Source organism: Schistocerca nitens, chromosome 4, assembly GCF_023898315.1.
Source record: "Schistocerca nitens isolate TAMUIC-IGC-003100 chromosome 4, iqSchNite1.1, whole genome shotgun sequence".
Taxonomy (NCBI): domain Eukaryota; kingdom Metazoa; phylum Arthropoda; class Insecta; order Orthoptera; family Acrididae; genus Schistocerca; species Schistocerca nitens.
Genome location: NC_064617.1, coordinates 197383043 through 197410956, shown reverse-complemented (window position 1 = coordinate 197410956; position 27914 = coordinate 197383043). Strand labels below are relative to the sequence as shown.

At 40.3% G+C, this 27914-nt stretch overlaps 1 protein-coding gene across 4 annotated transcripts in view; it reads right to left on the bottom strand.

Moving 5' to 3' along the window:
• LOC126251428 (uncharacterized) overlaps positions 1-27914 on the bottom strand; it is a 145161-nt gene that overhangs the window by 49780 nt on the left and 67467 nt on the right. For 2 of the 4 annotated variants that reach the window (XM_049951844.1, XM_049951843.1), the window contains one exon: positions 5991-6112. In XM_049951844.1, coding sequence (XP_049807801.1) covers positions 5991-6112 — 122 coding nt within the window. Of the gene's footprint in view, positions 1-5990; positions 6113-12954; positions 13189-27914 lie in introns of those variants that run through there. The other 2 variants (XR_007545732.1, XR_007545733.1) reach the window with 2 other exon arrangements.

The window sequence follows — 27914 nt, the reverse complement described above, 5'->3', positions numbered from 1 at the left end:
ACTTAACATTGCGGCCATGTATCAGAATCTGCAATAGACAGTTTCCTTTCAAGTGCTACAAAGTAGACAATCAGTTATTATTTTTTGTCTTGACTTGCTTGACTTGTTTAGACTAAACACTGTGGCCAATGTGCTAGCTGCATCTCATTTCAATTCAAGTGACAGTGTTGCTAAGTTCTGTGACAAATTTCAAGAACTGTTTGCTCCTGCCACAGATAAAGCCAATAACTTTGTAGTGCACCTTACGCTTAAAGACAATGTGCAGCCACACTTTCTCAAAGGATATGCAGTGCCTATTGCACATCGTGAGCAGGTTGCAAAAGAACTGGCTCACTGGCAAGAAAATGGCATAACTGCACCAATCTCTGCAAGTCAGTGGTCTTCCCCAGTTGTTTATGTTCCCAAACCATAAGGAAAAATTAGGATTTGTGCTGATTTCAAAGCCACTGCCAATCCTCAGACAGTTGTGCATACTTATCCACTGCCTTGCCCTGATGAACCAATGAATCGCTTAGGTGCACACTGTTATTTTTCAAAAATTGACCTTCACAATTCCTACTTTCAGATTCCTCTTGATGAATCTTTGCAAAATCCGTTTGTCATCAAAACACATTTAGGACTTTTCGAGTTCCTTTTTTTGCCTTTCAGTAGTGCAACAACACCTGCATTTTCCAATGCTACCAAGAACAGCTGACTACTTCTGTGCCTTCATGTAAAAATTACCTGGACAATATTGTAGTTGTTGGCCGCACAGCAGAAGAACTTTTTGCCAACTTGTGCACTTTATTTCAAGTTTTGTCTGAGGCTGGACTCAAGTGTAATAAAGAAGAGTGTGTCCTTTTCCCAATTCGAATAGAATATTTAGGTCATGTTATCAATTCTCGCAGTGTTCGTCCGACACAGGCACATTTGCAAGCAATATGTGATCACAAACTGCCTCCGAATGTCAAAGAATTGCAATCCGTCGTAGGGAAGCTCAATTATTACATTCACTTCATCCCTAACACAGCACATATAGCGGCTCCCTTGCACTGCCTTCACTGCGAACATGTTCCTTTCGTTTGGTCCCAAGATTATGACACAGCCTTTCAGAAACTGAAAGTGTCTTTGCTCAGCGATCGATTTTTGGCTCATTTCAGTCCAAACAAATCTGTCACAGACACTTCGTCCTACAAAATTGCTGCTGTTTTGTCATACCAGATTGGTTTGTCATACAGACCCATTACCATCGTTTCCAAGCTTCTGAACAAAGCTCAGCATAACTATTCCCAAATAGAAAAGGAAGCTCTCACTATCATCTTTGGTGTGATTAAATTTCACCAGTGCTTCTATGGACAAAAATTCTATTTGGTCATAGACCATAAGTCTTTGCAGTCACTCTTCGATCTGGTCAAACCAATTCCTATTTGTACTGCTCAGAAATTGCAACACTGGGCTCTTCTTCTCTCCCACTACCAGTGCAAGATCATTTATCGGCCCACTTCTAAGCACGCAAATGCAGACACTCTCTCACATCTACCTAATGGGCCTGATGCTGACTTTGACACTTGTGAAGCAGCATGCTTCCAAACTGAAGCACAAGAAACTGACACTGTTGAACAGTTTCCCCTGGATTATTGCAAAGTAGCACAAGCCACTTCTTCTCCGATACATTCATACCAGATGGCTTTCTTTTATCAAGCACATTGTAAGCTCGATTGTTAATTGATATTTTGCACATCCACATGATCTTTCCGTTGTCCGTCATGTCACTTTGCTTCACACAGAGTCAGGAAATTCACGTGTGGTGATACCAAAAGTGCTTCAACGACACGTGCACTCAGCTTATTGCATCAAGGTCATTGGGGTGTTGTCCAAACAAACAGCGCACAGACATTGCAAGTGGTTTGGCATGGACGTGCAAATAGAAAGGATGTCTGAACTGTGCCAAGTATGTGTGAAACATTAGACTGCCCCTTCACAATGTTCTTTTGAGTGGCCCAAGGCAGAAGCGCTTGGTGGTGTGTGCACATAGACTTTGCTGGCCCTTACTGGAACACATGCTGGTTAATAATTGTTGATGCATATTGTAAATTCCCCTTTGTTGTTCCCATGTCATCACAACTTGTTCCACTTTGCAAGCACTTTAGTCCATATTCTGCATCAAAGGTCTGCCTGATACGCTTGTCATGTACAACGGACCTCTATTTGTCTCCACAGAATTTGAAGACTCCTGTACAGCGAACAGCATACACCATCTCACATCAGCACCATTACACCACAATCAAATGGTGAGGCTCAACGTTTTGTTCACACGTTCAAACAGCAAATGGACAAACTTAGCTTGCATCATCCACGCGAACAAGCCTTGCTTTGCTTCGTGTCCACGTATCACTCCCAGTTCCACAACAGCCCTTTGCCCACAGAATTGCTACTTGGGTGATGCCATCGCATGCTCTTACATTTGCTCCACCCCCGCGGCGGTCACCACCTACAGATAGCAGTCACCCAACATACAAGATTAGCCAACCTGTGTTTTACAGACTGTGATACCTGTACCAGAGGTACCTCAAGTACTATCCTCTCCTGTGGTTCCTGTCTCCTTTGCAGAAAGTACAGGATCTCATTACTCATCCTCTTGATTGAGAGTGGCATCCTGTACAGTGTGGTTGGGGCTAGGGAGGACTCGGTGCATTGTACCGATCCCCCTAACGAACAGGTTTGAAGTCCTGTCTTTCACTAAAACAGAAACTGTGCCATTGGGACTCATTTCACCTGTTTTGTCTGGTGTCAGGAGGCGGCAAACGCAAAAGGGCAGGGGTCTATAAATCGTCCGCAGTTTGAATGTATGGCGAACGATGGTACCCCTTAGGGAAATGGCAGCAAGGGACATTAAAGTACACCAGGTGCACTAAGTGTGTATGCCTGGGGGCCTCATTCAACTTGTAGAAGAGGCTATTCTGGCAGCCACTGAGGGACAGTGTGCAAACGCTTGCAGACTGTGGCGCACATTGGAAGAAATGATGCCTGTCATCTGGGGTCTGAGGATATTCTTTGGTTGTACCGGCAACTGGCAGAGAACGTAAAGAAGACCAGCCTTGTGTATGGACTTTCAATGAAGCTCACAATTTGCAGCATTGTCTCTAGAGCTTGTCATAGCTCTTTGGTTCTGAGTCAAGTAGAAGGATTGGAACACAGACCTCGAAGGTTCTGTGACAAGCTAGGCTGAGACTTCCTGGCCTTGCACCATAGGGTTGAGAACTGTAGAGTTGCCCTAAATAGGTCAGGTGTGCACTGCACATCACAGGCTGCTACTATGGTAGCTGACTGTGTGTGGGGTGCACAAGAGGGTATTTTTAGATTAGACAACTCTTCATCCAATCCAGATAACGATAGGTGTAGGAAACACAGAAGCGTCAGTGTCAGATTGAAAGAAATGCCTCCCATAGGCGACAGTATTGAAATCCTAATGGTAAACTGCTGAAGCATTCACAACAAAGTGCCTGAGTTTAAAGGGCTCATGAAAAGAAGTGACGCTTACATAATATTAGGTACAGAAAGCTGGTTGAAAGCTGAAATTGATGGAAGCGAGGTTTTTGGGGAAAACAGAAGTGTATATTGAAAGGATGGGCAAATGGGCAATGGAAGTGGTGTATTTGCCACAGTAGACAAGAAACACAAATCTATCGAGATAAAAATTTAAGGTGCATGTGAGATTGTTTGGGCAAGGCTCAGTATCAGTGGTGGGCATAAAACAACTGGATCCCTCTGACATCCACCAGACTCACCTCCTGATGTAACCAATCCTGTGAAACTTTACTAAACGCCTTCTCTGAAAACTACCTAGAACAGATAGTTAGTAATCCCACTCATTATGGAAGTATATTGTATCTAACGGCAACAAATAGACCTGAACTCTTTGAGGCTTTCAACATCGAAACTGGCATCAGTGACCATGATGTGGTTGTGGCAACAATGATTAGCAAAGTACAAAAGACAACTAAAACCAGCAGAAAGATATATATGTTCAGTAAACAACATAAAAAATCAGTACTGTCATGTCTCAATCAGGAACTTGAAACTTTCAGCACAGGTCAGTAGCACATAGAGGAACTCTGGCCCAAGTTTAAAAGAATTGTTGACCACACACTGGATAGATATGTACCCATCAGAACACCATAATGGGAGGGAACCTCCATGGTATACAGTCACTGTAAAGAAACTGCTAAAGAAACAGAGAGTATGGCATAATATGTGTAAAACAAAGCTTATGGCTATCAATAGAGAGATGCTGAATGAAATACATTTGGCTGTCAAGAGAGCAATGCGTGATGCCTTCAATGACTACCATTGCAGAACATCATCAAATGACATTTCACAAATTCCAAAGAAACTCTGGTCATATGTAAACACTGTTAGTGGCACGAAAGTTAGTGAATGATACAGGAACTGAAACTGAGGGTAGCAAAGCAAAAGCTGAAATTTTTCATTCAATTTTCGAATGTTCCTTTACAAAGGAGAACCTAGGACAACTGCACCAATTTAATCCTAATACCACTGAAAAGATGAATGAAATAGGTATTAGTGTCAGTGGTGTTGAGAAACAGCTGAAATCATTGAAACTGAACAAATATCCAGGCCCTGAAGGAATCCCTGTCAGATTCTAAACAGAATTTCCAGTTGAGTTAATCCTATTTTCCAACTACAGTCTATCATAGATCCCTCAAACAAAAAACAATGCCCACTTCTTGGAAAAAGGTACAGGTCATACCCATCTACAAGAAGGGTAGTAGAAGTGATCCACAAAACTACTGTCCAATATCGTTAACATCGATTTGTTGTAGAATCTTAGAACATATTCTGAGCTCAAACATAATGAGGTATCTTGAACAGGACGAGCTCCTCAATGCCAACCAGCATGGATTTCAAAAACATCGATCATGTGAAACCCAACTTGCACTTTTCTCACGACATAATGAAAGCTTTGGATCACGGCAATCAGGTAGGTGCAGTATTTCTTAGTTTCCAAAAGCTATTTGACTTACTGCCACACTTACACTTATTGTCAAAAGTATGATCATTTGGGGTATCAAGTGAAATTTGTGACTGGATTCAGGACTCCTTAGTACGAAGGACACAGCATGTAATATTGGATGGAGAGTCATCATCAGATGTAGAAGTAACTTTGGGTGTGCATCAGAGAAGTGTGTTGGGATCCTAGCTGTTCATGTTGTATATTAATGACCTTGCAGACAGTATTAATAGTAAAATCAGGCTTTTTGCAGATGGTGCAGTTATCTAGAATGAAGTACTATCTGAAAGAAGCTCCATAAATATTCAGTCAGATCTTGATAAGATTTCAATGTGGTGCAGAGGTTGGCAACTTACTCTAAATGTTCCTAAATGTAAAACTTTGCACTTCGCAAAATGTAGTATCATTTGACTATAATATAAATGAGTCATTGTTGGAATCGGCCAACTCATACAAATACCTGGGTGTAACACTTTGTAGGGATATGAAATGGAATGATCACATAGGTTCAGTCATGGGAAAGCAACTGGTAGACTTTGGCTTATTAGTAGAATACTGGTGAGGTGCAATCAGTCTACAAAGGAGGTTTCTTACAAATCACTTGTGTGACCAGTTCTATAATATTGCAGGATCCATCTGCCACACACCGCACTGTGGCTTGAGGAGTATGGATGCAGATGTAGATGTATTCTTTATGCTATTATCCTAGAATCATTTCTATCTACTTCTTTTACCTTTTTTCCTAACTTTAGTCAGAATAGCTCCTACCAAGTCCTGGAAGCCAGAGAAGATCTTCTGCTTAGTTTATGTGCATTTACCTACCGACACCCTAAAAACAGATGTTTCATACAGCATGTAACATGTCATATCTTACTGATTTAAACAATTAAACATTTTATCTTCCATTAAGTAAAAGTAACATATTAAAATGAACATAAGATGAGACAATTTTTACAAACAAAAAACATATGCTACTCACTGATGGTCATCACATATGCTGTTCTTCTGCAACTCAACAACTGTTTCAAAATTATTTTGCACTACAAAACGCACAGCAACTTGTTGGTAGATGTGCCTGTTCTGTGGACTCCAGCTTGTATACTGCAGTAAAAAAAGAAAAAAAGGAAATGATTCATCCTTCTGCACTTGCAAAAACACTGTCTACTCAGTTAATAATGGTACTTCAGTTATGAAAAGTAACACAAACAAACAAGCAAAATTTACAGACTCAAACTGTGTTTGATCTGATGCTCTTGTTCCATGTATATTAAAGCCAAGTTGTAATGTATATCTACTTTGTAGTGTGAATTCAAACAACATTTAACACTAATCATTAAACTGATACCGTACCGAAAAAGGTCATGTTTTCTTTATAGTTGCAGGCAACAATTTAGACTAACAGTTTAATCTTAAAATTCACTTAATGTATGTAATTTCATATTTCTAAATGAATACATAGAATAAATTATTCCAAATTATACATCGTCACCATAAGAAATGCATACCATTTAAATAATCTTTCTCAAATATTAGATATTTTAAATTTCAAGCTTTGGGTTCCAAATTCTCAGAGCAGGGAGGAGGAACAAGCAATAAGAAAATTAACTACCACCACACACACACACACACACACACACACACACACACACACAGGGATATAAAGGAAGGGAACGGAACTAGCTTTTTGACTTATCTGACAGCTTCAAAGACGTTTAAATCAAAACATATTGACATATTCACACTTTTTTACTTGATGATATTAGTACCCACATCATGTAATATTATGCATCATGTGAAATAAAGTAAGATGATGATGTGTCATATGACACAACACATGCCATCATGTTATCCAATAGCCCATTTGTCATGTAATGCAATATGACGCAATGTGGCATTAAAGTTTAGGATGCATGCATCTCCCTGGGATACTTCCTATTACAGATGCACCCCCTTTCTCAGAAACTTCCTATTGTAGATGCATCCCACTCTGTAGTTTGTTCTTACACTCACCATATATGTACCAGGCTGTGGGTCTAAAATGGCTCACTGTGCTGAAGAAGTAGGGTTAACTCACAAAAGGGTGCAAATATGTAAAGATGTTTTGGTTTAAATGTCTTTGAAGCTGCCACGTAAGTCAAAAAGCTACTTCCCTTCTTTTAGATTCCTAACCCTGCCCAAGACATATTCACCATTTTTTGTCCTATGAAAAGAGCATTTTTCATTCTGGCTCTCAACTTTTACTCTACCATAGTTTTGATATTAGATTGCCATCAATTGGCAACTGATGTACATTTCTGTTGATTTGTATGATGGTTGACCTTGTATAGGTTTTTTTACTGTCTTTTGAACCATGTTGCTTATATCGTGACAATGGATAAACCTTTCACAAAACAACAGGATGGCAATTAATTAAATGTATTTGTTGACCTTCTTACAAAATATGAACCAATTTCCACAAGTCTGTAACATAGAAGCGGCGCATGTAAAAAAGTTTTTTTGCAAGTAAAATCAGAATGAAGCTACATTTCTGAAAACAACTTTTCAATTTTATCGCAAAAATACACTTTTTATCTATATGATTCACTTTAAAGCATGGTCGTGCATTCATTTCATATAAGAATAAATTTTATGTGCTACAATTAGCTTGACTTTAAACTACTACATCTCGATAATGTATTAAGATTAAAAAAAAATTTGTTTTGACTTTATCCGTATATCTATCATCGTGCAAAGTTTGAACCGATTCATATAAGTTTAATGTATTGAAGTGGCACACTTCTAAAACTCCAGAAAAACATTAAACCACTGTATCTTGACAACAGATAAAGATTATTGGATAAAATAAAAATCGTTTTGACTTCATCCATTTATCTACCTTCATGTGGAGCTTGAGCTGATTTGTACAAGTTTAAAGTACAGAAGTACTGCACTTCAAAAACCTCCCAGAAAAATTTGTTTTTTTGCATTTAAAATCCAAATGAAGCAAGATTTTTTTTCAAACAGTTAAAACTTATCTTAGATCAAGGTCTGATACACCAGTATACCAAATTTGAACCATTAGTCTCACTACAGTCTGGAGTTATTTAAGGGTGACTGTTTCTGCAAACAGAATCAAAATGAGGGTGACTGTCTTTGCATGTAAAATGTTAATGAGGCACTTTGGTGCCATTAGCTGAACATTAATTTCAGCCCACTTACAATCTTTTACAAAAGGAAGTAATCCATTTGCACACCTTACCTTGGCACCAGCTCCGGTTTGTTGTTCACGTCTTGCTTAATGTACTGTAAAACACCTATAGTAAGACAAATGTTCGAATTGCTATACAAATGGCTACTAGCTTGGGTAAACCATTTTCTAATACATGTTCCTAGCTCAAACTGGAGCAAAGCACAAAGATCCCCCCCCCCCCCCCCAAACTGCAATTCTGCACACAGCCTATTCCAAGTGCTGTAACAATATTTCAGAGTTGTTATACTGACTTATCACTTATCCTGAGTAAAATTTTCGTTGCTCCTGAAATAAATTGGATGCAGGATGTTTATATTGAATAGTTTTATGTAAATATGAGGGTTGACTGATAAGTAATGCCTCCACCTTCATATCTCTTCAACAGTTGGCACCATTGGTATGCGGCAGGTACTGGCTTGTTCCATAGCCTCTTCTCTACACCTCCAGTTGGTAGGAAGCCTTAGCATTGAACGGTTGTGTTCTTACAGTGTAAAGCACAGAACCCTGTGCAGACAGTCGGTCAATGTGATTTAAGCAATGTGCAGTCATTGAATTCTTGACAGCAGAAGGTATCACCCCAAAGGAGATTCATCATAGAATGAAAGCCATTTATGGTGATTGTGTTGATGTGAGTATTGCGTGTCGTTGGGTGAGTAAGTTTAAAGATGTTGAGGTGGGAAAATCTGACCTGCATGACAAACAACAAGTTGGATGTCCTGTGACAGCAACCACAGAGTTTCACAAGCAAAATGTAGAGAGATTGATTTAGGATGATCGTCGTAACACTCAGAGAGAAATTGCAAGTCCCCGATAATGAAAGACAATCCGCAGGGACATCATAATGCTTCTGATGAAGACGTTGAGAGAACTGTGAGACTGTGGTTGCGGAAACAGTGTGTCGACTTCTTCCATGACGGCTTCAGAAAACTTGTTCATCGGTGGCAAATAAGTATCCAATTGGCTGGTGATTAAGTGGAAAAGTGAATATTGGTAATTAAACATCACAATCTAAGGATTATTTCTGCATTTGATTTATTAAAATATTCCCATCCAAACCCAATTAAAGAAGGTGGAGGCATTACTTTTCATTCAACCCTCGTACACCACTGAGACCAGTAGTTGTGACTCCATGAGCAATTAAATTAATATTCAGTAGAGAATTGACACAGAGGAAACCATACTCACTAAAACAGAGATTCTGATACCAACAATTGAAACACATCGTACATAGAATGTGTCCCAGATGGTAATGATCAATAGAATCTATTCATGTTTCCCATACAGATCACCCTGTAACAACAGTACAGACTGCATGGAAGACACATTTTTTAAACAAAATATTTATTCATCGTTGGGAGCAATTACGTTTCCTTGTCAGGCATGACTGACTTGGGCTGGCTGCTACAGGATACTTGCCAGATGCCAGCACCAATCTACATCTTGTTCACGTATCTGGGCAAACTCCACTATCACAATCGGCAATATTTCAAGGTGATGCATTGCCTAAGCAATGCTTATGAGGGTAACACTCCCAGAACAAGTGTTGGTAGAAGCAGCCCAGCAATCAAAGGGTAGGAAATGGTCATGTGAGGTCTGGGTGCAGACTGGGGAGTGTATTGGAGGCTATAGCTCTACCTTCCTTACCAGCCAGCTCTTCACCAGTCCCATTTCCTACCCTCTTGGACATCATGTACATTCACTTTCTCAATGGCCTCCCTAGGCACTGATGTATCCCTTAATTGTTAGGAATAAGGCTGGAGAAATGAGTAGTTTTGCAATGGATAATTTTTTTATCCAATCATTCTTACAAACGAATCCCCAGAGATCCTGACCATGTTTTCATTGACCAACTCGCACAAATGTTGTCAGAAGTGGGACAGTTCGCACAGTTTGAACCCGTACTCAGACTATTTACTTGTTCCAGATTGTTGCAGCATAAAAATCCTCAGCTGAGAGCTACTGTCTGCACATCATTTTAGCCTGCAGTTAAACTTGGTTGCTACAGTTAGTGCAACAGGTTGGGACCTGACTTTCCCATGAAATATTTTCCCTTCTGTTCCTGGCATTAGATATGCTTATGTGCCTCAGACTGTGTGAATACACACAAGGGTTGCAGTGCCACCTGTGCTGAGATGCGTTCAGCCACACTTGGCCCTTCCCTATGTCCCAGGAAGATTCTTAGAGCCAACCAATCACTGATAGGATGCTGTCCAAGCTGCATGCCACACTGCCTCACCACCTGATGGATTGCAGCCTATGCCAATTGTCATTGATGCCAGAACTAGAAGGGACTTCATTCCATTGTCGGGTGTTGACATCATATTGCCTCCCAGCTGTTCAATATGGGTCCTGAGTGTCACATCTGCTGTCAATGCGCTGCCGTTGCTGCAGATGCCACTGGCACACCACAGCATCACCGCAGCCACCACCACTGTCTCCACACATCCACCACTGTCTCCACACATTGAAATTACTGTAAGTTTCATTAGCAATGTGCACTTGTCCTCTGCTGTCATCTTGCCACGAGCACCCTTTGAGTGTCATTGTGGACAGGAATAAATTTTGTTTTCTGTATTGACATCATCTTCCTCTGTAAAGGTATTTCAAGTGATCATTAAGTAACTGTCTTTCCCTGATTTGTAAACATGCCTGACTTACATTCCTGACAACAAGAAAAACTGGAACTTGCTGCAGGAAATAGTCATGGATCCTGTTGCTTCTTTAAATCAAGAAATTAACAGACTCACTCTTACAAAAATTCAATGACCTCTCTTCCTGCTACTGTAAGTACTTTTCCTGCTGTGACTATTATTTTCAGGGAAGATAAATGAAAATGTAACTAACTTTTTGCAAAGTGTCCATGATGTGGGAAGTACTTGTTCCTGCCTGGACAGATTCTCATTAAATGTAGCCAGGTTGAAGTTGTCAGAGGATGCCTGCACATATTTCAAATCTGTAGATACCTTGAGAGATGCAGAAAGATCAAAGTTTCAGCATGAGAGTTAGCAGAGTAATACACACATAAGAGAGGAGCTACTTAGTACAGGGACTGTCTGTCCACATTGTGGCAAAAACCAGGTGGGGACTGTGAGGCTTTTGCCGACTGGATATGGTTCGTTTCGTGACGTGCATATCTACTGGGACCACTTACAAAATGAAATTTTGTACTAATTGAGGAAGCTGAAGCTCATGCAATTACCATGTCCATTAGGAGTACAAACTCACAAATAGTGAGGTTAAAGTGATATCACCAACATCTTAATATGAAGTGGCACAGATTAATCTGGCTGTGCAGAGAGACAGGAAGATTAGTTTCTGCCCCATCACGCAGCACTGAGCTCCACCATGTTTTCACAAGTGATACATGCTTCAAGTGTTGTATAAAATTGTGCATGGGAGAAGGTAACCTTTTTTATTTTGGGGGGGGGGGGGGGGAGGGGGGAAGGAAGCACTCCACAGCTTGGTACATCAAACAGAATCTAATGAATAAGGTGATGTGTGGTGTTGGGATATTGTAGCGCATGTAAAACAGTGATGAAATCCATTAGGGTCCTCATTTATCTACCATCACAACAGAAAAATCTGAGAATCAAATGTATTGCACTTCATAACATCCTCCTCATAGGCCATCTCTCTCTCTCTCTCTCTCTCTCTCTCTCTCTCTCTCTCTCCACACACACACACACACACACACACACACACACACTGAGAACTTAAAAATTATGAAGTTCATGGTACCAGCATCTGTTCTAATTCTGCATCTGTCTGATTTTCGTTTCATGAGCTTTAGGCCATGGTCGAAGGCATATTTCTGTCAACCTACAGTATTACTAGAGTTTGAAATAAAGACAAGGTGAGCTGCCTATCCACACACTTTTTTTCTGTCTGGGATGACGGTATTCATTAGACATCCAACAAATATGAGGCATGTTTCTTAAGTAAGTACCATTTTGAAATAAAAATAAAACAAGAAGACTTTTCTTGGAAATTTTTACATGAATGCCTGTACATTAATATACTTTTCATATCATACAACCAGCTTTTAAATACCATCCTCATAGAAATCTGCCACCTGATTAGGCAACAACTGCAAAAACATACTTCTTGACACTTGAGGAAACTCGTCACATGACACTGAAACTGTAAAGCATCTGCTCTCTCTCACTTTTTCATTAACTTTCTGCACTACATTATTGTTAATAACTGAAGGTTGCCACTTTGCTCCTCATCATGCACATTTGTATTGTCATCTTTACAAGCTCTCATCCATTCCCGCACCATCCCATAGCTCATAACATTTTCTCCATACTCTTCACTGATCTGATGATGAATTTCAGTGACTTTTATGCCTTCAGCAATAAGAAAATGAATCACAGGGTGCATTTCACAGTCAGCAGAATTCTCATTCGAAGGAATCATTTCAAATACTTGCACACAAATATAAACATTCTGAATATTGGTGGGAATTTTGTACAAAAGTAATTTAAATACACCCTTTCATGTAAAAATAACATTGCTAAGAAAAGTCTACTTGTTTTATTTGTATTTCAAAATGGCACTTAATTAAAAAAACAGGCCTCACACTATGCTCACTTGAGCTCCTGCCACTTTTGTGCTTGACCAACATGGGACAGTTGTAACAACATAATGCCATTGCTGAGCAGTTCTGTTTGTGTGAAAATAAGTCAAGTTCATGATCCATCACAGGCATTACCCATGACTCTTCTTAGTGCAGCAATTTCAGCATTGATAACATAAAACATTTTGACATTTGTGGGCCACACATTTCAGTTTTGACCTCACTAGTTGCTTGGTGTGATGCCCAAAATACAGGCCTCATTTTCTCTTGATGCCAACGCACAAAGAGTTAGCTGGAGATTACTCTGCACTTGCCAAGGATGTAACTGTGTGAGGTGCAGGTAGATCGCTCCATTCCCTGCTACCCTCTCTGAAAGTAACAAAAAAGTGTGTAGATAGTAAAATTAACTTCATCTCATCCTGAAGCACATGAATAACCACCAGAACTCATTTGCTAAAGGCTTTAAATCAAATAAATTATAAAGTATGTCACAAGCAGCAGCTGGCTGATAACAAATTTCGTAATTGCTTGTTCATTTCAAAGACCCAAATGATACAAAAAATTCAAATTTATAAGATGTGCATTCTGCTACTTTTAATACAAGTGCATAGTATAAGATAAATGTGAGAATTAAATTGATCAGAATTGCAAGACAACTACAATAGCACATTTAAATATGAGGTTCTTTGTTATCTGTGCTCTACATAAATGTTATCCACCCTCTTCACAAGTCTTATTTGGTCTCTACGTAAGTGAAGATCAAATAAAAAAATTCAGAAGACTTTAGCAGTAAATACAAATTTTAAAAATGTTTATGAAGGTTCCTACTTCTTTTGTTATTAATAACACTAGTATAATGCTGTGGCATCTACCATTGGCAAAAGAGGCTCTTTTACCTCCCTGAGCACAGATGAAATCCTTTTCAGCAAGGTATATTCTAAATGAATTAAACAATGCACAATGGCAGTGAACAGACTACATGTTGTAGGTGTGCAAAAACCATGAGATTATTGAGCAACTGTCTCATTGACTAGGTTAAGGCAGGAGGACGCAGATATATACTGATTACAGTTGTCTGCATTTTCATGAGAAATGGACCTAATCATTTAGTATGGATGTGTTCTGGTCAAAGCTCTCACCATGTCTGAAATTTCATAGCACAATTATCGCGGTATTTTCTCTTATAAATCTTCTTGATGACATGAGCTTTACTGAAAATGTATACAACAATTTTTTTAAGGAGATGTAAAAATTTGTTTTGGGCACAGGAAGAGAGAGTAGAGAGACGAAAGAGTGTGAGATATCTGTAAAAACACATAGTGAAACAAATGAGCAATGGAATACAACTAACACTGCATGATATGTAGAAGTGTGTCCACCCAGATACTCAAGTCTTTCTGGACTATTTTATGACACTGACAAATTTCCAACTTCACAAGCCATATAGCAGTAATACTAAGTAGTAATACTATACTAATACTACATACTATGTAGAGTTCAGGTAGGGATTCGAGGAGGAGAGAAAGAGAACTCCAGCTAGGAGCAAGAGTGTCACAAGTAGCAGTGCGAAGGAGGGAAGATCTGCCTTGTTCATGCAGTGTTACCAATAAGGGACAGGAATCTACATTCCATGTTTCATGCAAATTGTCTACAAAGGTAAAGACTGAAACACAGTGCAGACAGACACACCAATGGTTCATGTAAGTGCAAATGAAATTGCATTTCAAATTGACAGCTGCATGTAATTATATACAAGGTGCACCAAAAATATTTTCACGAACTTTATAGGTGAATTTCCCCTGCACATGGAAGTTTTTGATTTAATTATTAATGAAAGTTCATATTCATTTAATTTCGAAGTAAAATGCAACATAGGTTTGTAATCAATAACAAAAATTTAGACAATTTACTGGCATTACTGACAGAATGTGACCCCGTTTTCTCATCATGATTAATTAATGGTGTGCTTTCAGATATACAGCCGATTTGTCTTTTCCATTTTTTGCGCAGTATTTGTACAACTGACTCTGTTGTCTTCTTCAGGTGCAGTGAGTTGTGCTGTTATGTTTATTCACTGCTGGACTCCAACCAGACAGTGAACTACTATTGGTCCAACACTGCTATTTATAGCTGACTAGCTTAAGACCCTCTGATTCACTCGTGTAGACTGTATGACCTGCAGAGATTTTTGTTTGTTTTCATGTAATCAAATTTTCATGTTGTTCACAAACTGCCATATCTCCTAAGCTTTTCATGCTAATTAAGCCCACATAAGCATGGTCTTTTCTGAAAGTACTTCTGACCAAAAAGTGATTCTGGTAGCTAAAGTCCAGTGTTTTTGATAATCATGCATATAGCATTCTTGTGGAGATATTTCCACAGCAACTTCCATCCCATACCAAATATATCTTTATATCTAGCAGAGGAATGAAATACCAATTTTCATAAATTTAGTTTTAAATTTTTTTATGTAATGAAATATTTTCTTATATATCTAAAAACAAAGATGATGTGACTTACCAAATGAAAGTGCTGGCAGGTCGACAGACACACAAACAAACACAAACATACACACAAAATTCAAGCTTTCGCAACAAACTGTTGCCTCATCAGGAAAGAGGGGAAGGAGAGGGAAAGACGAAAGGATGTGGGTTTTAAGGGAGAGGGTAAGGAGTCATTCCAATCCCGGGAGCGGAAAGACTTACCTTAGGGGGAAAAAAGGACAGGTATACACTCGCACACACACACACATATCCATCCACACATATACGGACACAAGCAGACATATTTAAAGACAAAGAGTTTGGGCAGAGATGTCAGTCAAGGCAGAAGTGCAGATGCAAAGATGTTGTTGAATGACAGGTGAAGTATGAGTGGCGGCAACTTGAAATTAGCGGAGATTGAAGCCTGATGGATAACAGGAAGAGAGGATATATTGAAGAGCAAGTTCCCATCTCCGGAGTTCGGATAGGTTGGTGTTAGGGGGAAGTATCCAGATAACCCGGACAGTGTAACACTGTGCCAAGATGTGCTGGCCATGCACCAAGGCATGTTTAGCCACAGGGTGATCCTCATTACCAACAAACACTGTCTGCCTGTGTCCATTCATGCGAATGGACAGTTTGTTGCTGGTCATTCCCACATAGAATGCGTCACAGTGTAGGCAGGTCAGTTGGTAGATCACGTGGGTGCTTTCACACGTGGCTCTGCCTTTGATCGTGTACACCTTCCGGGTAACAGGACTGGAGTAGGTGGTGGTGGGAGGATGCATGGGACAGGTTTTACACCGGGGGCGGTTACAAGGGTAGGAGCCAGAGGGTAGGGAAGGTGGTTTGGGGATTTCATAGGGATGAACTAAGAGGTTACGAAGGTTAGGTGGACGGCGGAAAGACACTCTTGGTGGAGTGGGGAGGATTTCATGAAAGATGGATCTCATTTCAGGGCAGGATTTGAGGAAGTCGTATCCCTGCTGGAGAGCCACATTTAGAATCTGATCCAGTCCCGGAAAGTATCCTGTCACAAGTGGGGCACTTTGTGGTTCTTCTGTGGGAGGTTCTGGGTTTGAGAGGATGAGGAAGTGGCTCTGGTTATTTGCTTCTGTACCAGGTCGGGAGGGTAGCTGCGGGATGCGAAAGCTGTTGTCAGGTTGTTGGTGTAATGCTTCAGGGATTCCGGACTGGAGCAGATTCGTTTGCCACGAAGACCTAGGCTGTAGGGAAGGGACCGTTTGATGTGGAATGGGTGGCAGCTGTCGTAATGGAGGTACTGTTGCTTGTTGGTGGGTTTGATGTGGACGGACGTGTGAAGCTGGCCATTGGACAAGTGGAGGTCAACATCAAGGAAAGTGGCATGGGATTTGGAGTAGGACCAGGTGAATCTGATTGAACCAAAGGAGTTGAGGTTGGAGAGGAAATTCTGGAGTTCTTCTTCACTGTGAGTCCAGATCATGAAGATGTCATCAATAAATCTGTACCAAACTTTGGGTTGGCAGGCCTGGGTAACCAAGAAGGCTTCCTCTAAGCGACCCATGAATAGGTTGGCGTACGAAGGGGCCATCCTGGTACCCATGGCTGTTCCCTTTAATTGTTGGTATGTCTGGTCTTCAAAAGTGAAGAAGTTGTGGGTCAGGATGAAGCTGGCTAAGGTAATGAGGAAAGAGGTTTTGGGTAGGGTGGCAGGTGATCGGCGTGAAAGGAAGTGCTCCATCGCAGCGAGGCCCTATCTACCAACTGACCTGCCTACACTGTGACGCATTCTATGTGGGAATGACCAGCAACAAACTGTCCATTCGCATGAATGGACACAGGCAGACAGTGTTTGTTGGTAATGAGGATCACCCTGTGGCTAAACATGCCTTGGTGCATGGCCAGCACATCTTGGCACAGTGTTACACTGTCCGGGTTATCTGGATACTTCCCACTAACACCAACCTATCCGAACTCCGGAGATGGGAACTTGCTCTTCAATATATCCTCTCTTCCCGTTATCCACCAGGCCTCAATCTCCGCTAATTTCAAGTTGCCGCCACTCATACCTCACCTGCCATTCAACAACATCTTTGCGTCTGCACTTCTGCCTTGACTGACATCTCTGCCCAAACTCTTTGTCTTTAAATATGTCTGCTTGTGTCCGTATATGTGTGGATGGATATGTGTGTGTGTGCGAGTGTATACCTGTCCTTTTTTCCCCCTAAGGTAAGTCTTTCCGCTCCCGGGATTGGAATGACTCCTTACCCTCTCCCTTAAAACCCACATCCTTTCGTCTTTCCCTCTCCTTCCCCTCTTTCCTGATGAGGCAACAGTTTGTTGCGAAAGCTTGAATTTTGTGTGTATGTTTGTGTTTGTTTGTGTGTCTGTCGACCTGCCAGCACTTTCATTTGGTAAGTCACATCATCTTTGTTTTTAGATATATTTTTCCTATGTGGAATGTTTCCCTCTATTATAGAAATATTTTCTTAAAAATTTTCATCCCACGTTTCAGCCCCTTAGGGGTTCAATTTCCAACAACACTAAAACAAGTATTTTCTTATTTGTAATCAAGAAGTCAAATGCCAATGTTCACAGATGGAGCTTTAACAATACTTTAATAGTTTTTTAATAATGTTGTTGTTGTTGTGGTCTTCAGTCCTGTGACTGGTTTGATGCAGCTCTCCATGCTACTCTATATTGTGCAAGCTTCTTCATCTCCCAGTACGTGCTGCAGCCTACATCCTTCTGAATCTGGTTAGTGTATCCATCTCTTGGTCTCCCTCTACGATTTTTACCCTCCACGCTGCCCTCCAATACTAAATTGGTGATCCCTTGATGCCTCAGAACATGTCCTACCAACTGATCCCTTCTTCTAGTCAAGTTGTGCCACAAACTCCTCCCCAACCCTATTCAGCACCTCCTCATTAGTTATGTGATCTACCCATCTAATCTTCAGCATTCTTCTGTAGCACCACATTTTGAAAGCTTCTATTCTCTTCTTGTCTAAACTATTTATCGTCCATGTTTCACTTCCATATGTGGCTACACTCCATACAAATACGTTAGAAACGATTTCCTGACACTTAAATCAATACTCGATGTTAACAAATTTCTCTTCTTCAGAAACGCTTTCCATGCCATTGCCAGTCTACATTTTATATCCTCTCTACTTCAACCATCATCAGTTATTTTGCTCTCCAAATAGCAAAACTTCTTTACTACTTTAAGAGTCTCATTTCCTGATTTAATTCCCTCAGCATCACCCGACTTAATTCGACTACATTCCATTATCCTCGTTTTGCTTTTGTTGATGTTCATCTTCTATCCTCCTTTCAAGACACTGTCCACTCCGTTCAACTGCTCTTCCAAGTCCTTTGCTGTCTCTGACAGAATTACAATGTCATCGGCGAACCTTAAAGTTTTTATTTGTTCTCCATGGATTTTAATACCTACTCTGAATTTTTCTTTTGTTTCCTTTACTGCTCGCTCAATATACAGATTGAATAACATCGGGGAGAGGCTACAACCCTGTCTCACTCCCTTCCCAACCACTGCTTCCCTTTCATGTCCCTCGACTCTTATAACTGCCATCTGGTTTCTGTACAAATTGTAAATAGCCTTTCACTCCCTGTGTTTTACCCCTGTCACCTTCATAATTTGAAAGAGAGTATTCCAGTCAACATTGTCAAAAGCTTTCTCTAAGTCTACAAATGCTAGAAATGTAGTCTTGCCTTTTCTTAATCTAGCTTCTAAAATAAGTCGTAGTGTCAGTATTGCCTCACGTGTTCCCATATTTGTACGGAATCCAAATTGATCTTCTCCGACGTCGGCTTCTACAGGTTTTTCCATTCGTCTGTAAAGAATTCGCGTTATAATTAATAATGATATATTTTCAAAAAAGGCTTTCGTCCACTGTTTCATTCCCTTAGGGTTAAATTTCCAAAAATGTTCAAACACATATTTCTTTATTTCTGACCAGAAACCAAATACCAATTTTCATAGGTCTAGCTTCAACACTGCCTTAATAGTGACATTTTTTTAAAAAAAAACCTTCATCCCCTATTACCCCCTTACTGTTGGAGTTTCAAAAAATATCTTCTTAAATGAAGCCTACTGTATCAAATCCACACCTTATCCAAATTTCAAGGTTCTATCTTTAGTGGTTTGGGCTGGATGATGATGAGTCAGTCAGTTAGGACATTGTCTTTTATACGAGGGTTGGAACTTTAATAGTGGCAACTATTTATTTACAGCTAGTACAGAATAGATACGTGTTTCAAAGTTTTACTGACCTTCAAAGTAGTCACCAGCATTGTGTATAACCCGTTGCCAGCAATGTGGAAGATACTCTTAGCAGTGCCTGTTGTATTGACAGTTTGAGTGGTGCGGTCTATTGCCCGACGAATTTGTAGCAGTTCTGAAGCAAATACCATGAAATGCTTCCTTCAGTTTAGAAATAGAGTTGAAGTTACAAGGGCTTATGTCAGGTGAGTGCAGTAGGTGGTATAGCACTTAGCAACCCCATCAGTCAAACAGATCAGTAGCAGCTTGCACTTTGTGTGCTTGAGCACTGTCCAGCCAAATTATGGTCAGGTCCTGCAGAATGTGTCATCGCTTCTATATCTAAGCTGGTCGTAGATTGTGTTCCAAAAAGAAACAACATAGAGACAGAAGTGATGACGCTTTCTGCAGGACCTGACCATCATTTTGCTGGACAATGCTCAAGCATGTACAGTGCAAGTTGTTACTGATTTGTTTGATTAATAGGGCTGCTAAGTGCTATACTACCTACTACACTCCTCTGACTTAAGCCCTCGTAAGTTCAACTTGATTTCTAAACTGAAGGAAACACTTCATGGCATTCGCTTCAGAACTACTACAAATTCGTTGGGTAATAGACCGCGCCACTCAAACTGCCAACACAAATGGCACTGCTAAGAGTATCCTACGACTTCCACATCGCTGGCAACGAGTTATACACAATATTGGTGACTACTTGGAAGGTCAGTAAAACTTTGTGAAACACATATCTATTTTGTACGAGCTGTAAATAAATAGTTGCCACTACTAAAGTTCCACCCTCGTATACAGAGATTGTGATTTTGATTCCCGATGCCCAGATGGCTGGTGAGACTATAATAAATTAGAGTTGGACACCAAGCTGTGGTGAAACAAGTGCTGTATCACTTTACAGATACAAAGGCGAGCGAGTGTGTCGGGGCTTACTCCAGTTCACTGTTAGTAGTGTCACGTCACCATAACGCATCTGTGTGTAGCACAGAAGATACAAGTATTGCACTATAATTATGAATGAAATTAAAAGTTAAGTATCAGATTGATTAGATCAATATTTTACCTAAAACATCATTTTTTTTAATAATTAGTGGCACTAAATAATAAAGCTAGGAAGCCAGAAATTGGTCATAATGTGCAGATGTATGTCAAAATTAACTGGTACAAGTCTCAAAGTGATTAAAGCAAAATGTTGGTCAGAATTCACGGTTTTAAGAAAAATTTAGGGCACTAAATATTAGACTTAGAAATGTGAAAATTTGCACGACGCTTCAGTTCAAAATGAAAATAATAACTATGTGATCCCATTAAGCTACCTCTAGAAGTTTTCGAGTAATTTATGAAAACTAAATTTGGAACAAAAACGGCCTTATTTGTAGTAGATTAAGTATTTGCTATATTAATGCTAGAAAGTTTTGGTTACAGCACACGTTGAAACCTAAGTAATACAGCTATAGCACGTTTTAGGACCTTGACATTAATAACAACCAATACAAGGTCTCTTAAATTTGTTGTTCAGAGGTCATGTGCTACTGTCAGTTCCATTCTAAAAATTCTTGAAGGCAAAGTTTTAATGCAAGCGAGCTAAAACTTTTTCTGTGATTTTAACCAACTTAACTATATTCATACAAAAATTATGAAGATTCTAAATTGATTCATGACATTGTTATAAAATACTGAGTGTCCGAGAAAGTGGCCGTTTAGAGACTGCTACCGCGGACATAGGGTGGATGACAGCAGCTGTTCCCGTGGCCGTCTGCTGTGCCACAAATAGGGTGAGTAAGGAGGACAGGTACATGCTTTGAGTAATTCTGAACAAAACACTTCATTTGGTGTATGCCCTATTCTGAATGGTTTAATATCACATTTGTATGTTTTTCTTGAATGACTCTAAAACCGCACCCTCCAGCGAAAACATGTCACAGTACAAAATTAAAGTATATTAAATTTCCTACAAAAAAGGTCCTATTCAGTTTTTTATCTAGAACTAATTGTTTGTGTGAAGAGAGTGCGAGAATGTTGAAAAACATGCATGTGCTGTAGCTTATGTAATTTTTGTAGGCCAATTTGAGGCAGTTACCTGACTTATACATCACAAGTGTCCCATATGAAACAGTTCGTCTCTACTTGCTACCTCAATGTACTACCTCAAATTGGACTACAAAAACTACATAAGCTACAGCGCATGCTCGTCAAGAGGGTTTTTCAACATTCTCACACTCTCTTCGCACAAACCATTAGTTCTAGAGAAAATAATGAATAGAACCTTTTTCATAGGAAATTTAATACAGTTTAATTTTGTACTGTGACACATTTTCGCTGTAGGGTGTAGTTTTCGGGTTATTCAAGAAAAACATACAAAAGTGATACTAAATGTGGTCCATCTTGGAAACCATTCAGAATAGGGCATACGTCCATATGAAGTTTTCTATTCAAAGACACTAATACTATCACCCCTTAAAGCATGTACCTTTCCTCCTGACTCACCCTGTATATAAATACAGCCTGAGAGGCAATACTAGGCTTCGTTTCGCATACAGCCACCGTAAGACCTGTGTCAGTCAAATGCCAGAGTGCATGCTGCCTCAGATGATGCCAGAGACAGGCTGTTACAAAACGCTTATTTTCAGTAATAATAGAAAGTGAACTCGCAAGGACTGTACACCATCCTGGATCGCTTAGATTTTGCAAAAGTAACTTTTGGTATGCCACCCGTAATGTTAGCAAATCTGCGTGACAAGTGGTGACAATTATTTTCCACTTTCGTGGCAAGCATTTATTTTGATTATCAGCAGTCATGGCGAAAGACAATTTAGTAGGAACTTACCATGGAGGTCGCCTCTGAACTGCTCATAGTGCTGTTTTGGATAGAGAGATTTACTATCAGTATGAACATAATGAATATTACAAAGTTGGGCATGTGAAACTTTACCAAATATATGTATCAATTAAAGTTCAAAATTGTTTATACTCATAGTCCTGATCCCGCTGAGCAAATAGAGAATAGAAACATTTCTTTCAATGGGCTGTACAAGAACATGGACTTGCAGACTGGGAACTGCGGTCAGTATGTTCTCCATCGCTTTCTGGCTGACCACTGTAATACTTCCCAGGCCCTCACAAAAGACGGCGAACAATATTTACAATTCCAATTTCCTCCTATGACTAATGATTGATTATTATGATAATTAACCCACCGCCCCACAAAGCCTCGTTTAAACTGAAACCTCCGTTCCTGTTTATTAGATTTACCAACATCTCTATTTCCATATTCGTGAGATACACTGCACCAGAAATTTGGCAACTACACCATGATACTCACCTCCTCATAATTTGTATCATAATTATTTTTGAGACAGTGATTTGTAACAGCTGATTTGCTTGTTCCGCAGACAGGCACAACAAAAAGGCTGCAATACATTTAAGCTTTTGACCGAAAGGCCTTCTTCCAAAAACACATACACATTCACAAAAGCATAACACACACACATAAGACCACTGCCTCTGCCCACTGTGACTGATGGGAGAAGCAATATGGCATGGGTTGCAGGAATAAGGAGGAGACAATGTCAGGGAGTCATAGGGATAGTGTGGCAAGGGGTGGGGAAAGGTGTAATGCTGCTTGTGGTAGCATGCAGGGATGTGGTGTGGACAGGTGCTGGTGCTGCCAGCAGAAAAGGAGAGAAATAGAGAAGGGAAAAAAGACTAGTGAGTGTGTTGGTGGGGCAGAATGCTGTGTATAATGCTGAACTGAGTGCAGGGAATGGGGACTAGCAGAAGGTTGTGGCCATCGGGATTATGGGAATGTATGACACATTGCAGGGCGAGTTCCCGCCTGTGCAATTCAGAAAAGCTGGTGCTGGTAGGAAGGATCCAGATGGTGCAGCTTGTGAAGCAGTCATTGAAGTAATGCATACTGTATTAGGCAGCATGTTCAGCAACTGGGTGGTTCAGCTGTCTCTTGGCCACAGTTTGTCAGTCGGCATTCATGTGGATAGACAGCTCATCCCCATGTAGAAAGCAGCACAGTTGTTGTAGCTTAGTTTGTAGACTACATGACTGATTTCACAGATATCTCTTCCTTTGATGGGATAGGAGACTGGAGTATGTGGTGGTGAGAAGATGTATGGGACAGGGCTCTCACCTACGTCTACTGCTCGGATATCAGCCATGAGGCAAAGGGTTGGGAGCAAGGGTGGAGTAGGGACATCAAGGGTACTGCGTAGATTTGGTTGATGGCATAATACCGCTGTCGGAGGGGTGGAAGTATAGTCGTCATTTCCTCATTTCAGGGCATGACAAGAGTTAGCCGAAACCCTGGCGGAGAATGTGATTCAGTTGTGTCCACCCTAGGTGGTACTGAGTCATGAGCGGAGTGCTCCTTTGTGGTCAGACGGTGAGGATGTGGGAGGTAATTGGTGACAGGAGAGAGAAGGCACATTGAGATCTGTTTCTGTGCCCCTACCCTGCTATCCCTCCCCATTCCCATCCCATGGCTCCTCCTTACAACACCACCTGCAACAGATTGCTTCTCCCATCAGCCACAGTTGGAATCCTTAGTCCAGCCACAGTGGCCAGACACAGTGGTCATGTCTGTGTGATTCGTGATTGTGTGAATGAGTGTGTGTGGTTGCTTCTTCAGAAGAAAGCCTTTTGGTTATAAGCTTAAGTGTATAGCAGTTTCTTCATTGTGCCTGTCTGCATCACATTGCCTCCTCTACATGGCAAGCAGCAATCCATCCTTTTCATAACACTGTTGTTATTTCATCCTGGACTTTCCACTGTTTCATTTGCTTGCTTGTTTTAGTTGGGTGTGTTGCTGATGTTCCTTGCACCTCTGTTTGAATGGTCTAATAACCTGCCTCAAGTAAGAAATGTCATATTCAGATGGAAAGCAGTATACACCCAGCTTTCAGAGGCCTAGATCATGTTTAAAATTACAAAGATGGTGTTTTAACATTTTTGATGGGAGTGAAATACACAGGATGCCAAGTTCCACAGGAATTACCCATTTTTCCAGATATTAGACCAGCATAAAGTGGATAAGCAATCCTTGGCTTGTCTTTCTGTGTGTCAGTCTCAATCTCTTCCTCAGGAATTCTTAATTTGGAGTGCAATGCTTCCTGAATCTGATGCTCTGAGTACCCATTCCTTTGGAACACTATTCACTGGTGTAAATTCGCAATGCCCTCCTTGTGTGAAAGTGTTTGAGCTCTAAGGACCAGAATCTTTCGTAAAGAATTTCTTGAAGAGGGATGGTGATGGTTCAAGGCACGGAAACAGAGGTCACTGTGTGTGGGTTTTCTACATACACTGTGACCCAAGGGTCTGTCCAATTTTCTCTTGACTAACATGGTGAGGAAAGATAGTTTGAGCTCTTTCTCAAATTCTGTCATGAATTTTATATTATAATGGATAAGACTTTAAATGTTCCAGGAACTCTTCAAACTTTTTCGTTCCATGTAGCCACACCACAAACACATCATTTACTTGTTGACAGAAACACATTGGTTTGAACTTTATTAACTTACTAATAAATTACATTGAAAAAAAGCAAGAGACCACATCACGTCACTCTATGGGGAAGATACTTCCAACAATGAACACAAGTAGGATAAGCTCCATCAGAAGAAATTTCAGCTTCTCAATATGCTGACCTTCATAAAAATGTGTCAAGATGACTAAGTCGTACCTATGTTCACCAAAATCAAACACTGTGTTAATACACCTGCAGAAAAAATGCTTATAAGCCAAACAAACTTGGCTCTAGGACAAGAGGTAATTCACGATACCCGATGAATGCTAGATGTCATTTCAAAAGAGCTTCTTTATCTCCACCTTTACATGTGGGCTACACTCTGTTGATTCTTGGGAGTAGGTTGACAGTATGACATTGTCAGTAGCAGAATCAATGCAATTGAAAATCTCTGCACACCAGAAAGCAAAATTTGATTGCTTGCACAAAAACCCAAGGCAACATACTGGGAGCCATCTTGTAATTAATGTCACTGACAAACAAATGGATGATGATACAGTGGAGATCCTTGCTAAATGGCTAAATTTCTTGCACACTCCGAAAATGGTAGCTACAGCAGATTACATTAGCCCTGTGGAGCATGTTGGAGCATCTCTCCCACCAGAAGCAGCAGAACAGGTTCAACAAAAAAGCTGTAGAGCTCTTTCCACAGAGTCGAAGCTAAAATACAATGTCTCCAAGGAACAATTAGTGCAACAAAGGAGGAGAAGGAAACAGTAGTTTCACCAGCTGGCAAGGGCAACACTATGGTCTTAATGTCACATGTAGACATAACAAGATTTTCAATCTTTTGAATGGTGCTGCCTCAGACATAGATACATGTTTATTCTATGAATAAAATCGAGAAGAAGATGATGACTCTTCTGAATAATGAATTGTTTAGGAATAAAGGAGACGACACACCGAAAGGCAGAAGTGCTGTGTTATTGACAGATACACACACAACAGGTACAGAGCTTTACTTTGCTAGCTTTCAGAATGGAATTCCTTTCTCACGCTGTAGGAGACACACACACACACACACACACACACACACATACACATACCTGTCTCCCTACATTGTGCTCATTTGACTGTTGAATGAGCACAAATAATGCCATGGGTTGTTGAAAAGTAAAAGATCTGACAGAGAAGATATAAAAGTGATTGAAACAAATGATGGGAATATTATCAGGAATGTGGAATGCACAAGGGAAGTGATGTATTATTTTGAAGTCTTACTGAATGGAGAAAATGAACAAGAAAGTGACATTGAAGACACCAAAGTAGAGGAAGAAAAGGCATCCAATTTCTTGGGCAGAAACTGAAAATGCCCTAAAACATGAAAGGTGGGAAGGCAGCAGCAGTGGATGAGCTGACAGTGGATATGATTAAGGCAGCTGGAATTTAAGGAATATGGTGGTTATATCATATGCTGGGGGTGGCATGGAAAGAGAGAAAAGGGCTGAATGACAGGAAAAAGGAAAGTATAATAACATTGTTCAAGAAAGGAAGTAAAAAGAAATGCAGCAGGGACTTAGGAATCACACAGCTCTCACATTCCTTTAAGGTAATGGAAAAGATCACAGAAAAGAGACTGAGAAAAATCCTTGAACATCAATTTCAGGAACAACAGACCTCATTTTTCCCCTCCTTCAGTTAATGAAAAAGTATTTGGAAAAAGAAAAGGGTCTGATAACATGACAGTGTAACAAGGTATAAAATATGGGAATGCTTGAGAAAACATAATATCCCTGATTCACTAATTAAAATAATTCAGGTACTGTACAAAGGTTGTGAAAGCAGTGCACAAGGAGGAGGTGGAAGATCAAAATGATTTCAGACAAAGAGAGATGTTCAGCAAGGCAGTTCACTTTCCCAAATACTCTTCATTACACTTATGGACACAATAATGGAAGATTGCTTTTTCTGACGACATCACCATTTGAGAAGAGACGGAAATGGAAATTCAGAGGAGAATGGATTACTGGAATAAAAAATTTAAGGAATTCAAGTTGATTGTCAGAGTGTGACAGTGTCAATGAGGATGACCAGGACACCCAAACCTTGTAAGATCATACTGGAAGGAGAGAAGGTTGAAGGCATGAAAATTTCAATACCTCAGTAGTGTTGTATCAAGTGGTGGAAGTGCCAAGCTAAAAATTTTAAACAGAGCAGCAAAAGTTTGCAGCTTCTCCCACCAAGTACAAAAACTAATCTGGGACAAAGAAGTGCCTTTAAGAACTAAACAGACCATGTATAACACATACATGCTGCCAATCATGAGATGCACAGTCTGGAGACCTGTGTCATAAATAAGAGAGAAGAGAGTCAGATACAGCCATGTTAAACGGAGTTCTTTAGCTCAAAACACCAGGAGGGACAGAGTCAGGACAAATATGTAAGGAGAGACCTGCAGGTGATCTTGACCATGGAGGAAAGTGAGTGCTGCAGGACAACTGGTTAGGTCATGTGAAGCTAATGCACCTGACACTAACTCCACGTCAGAATTTGGAGATGGAGGTACCAGGAAAAAGACCAGTTGGGCAGCGTAGGAAGAGATGAACAGATCAGATTAATGAAGATCTCAATAGGAGAGGAATATTGTATAATGAAATGGAGAGGAAAAAACCTATACCGGAACAGAAATCAATGGAGGTATATCATTTGCCAAGTTCCTACCCAGATCGCTGGCAGCAAATCCTGATGTTTGTGAGAATTTCATCAACATGTTGTGGAAGTGTCATATATGAAAGGGGCAACTGTTTGTCTCCAAAAATTGTATGCTTAGGGGTAGAAACGGACATTTTTAACATTTG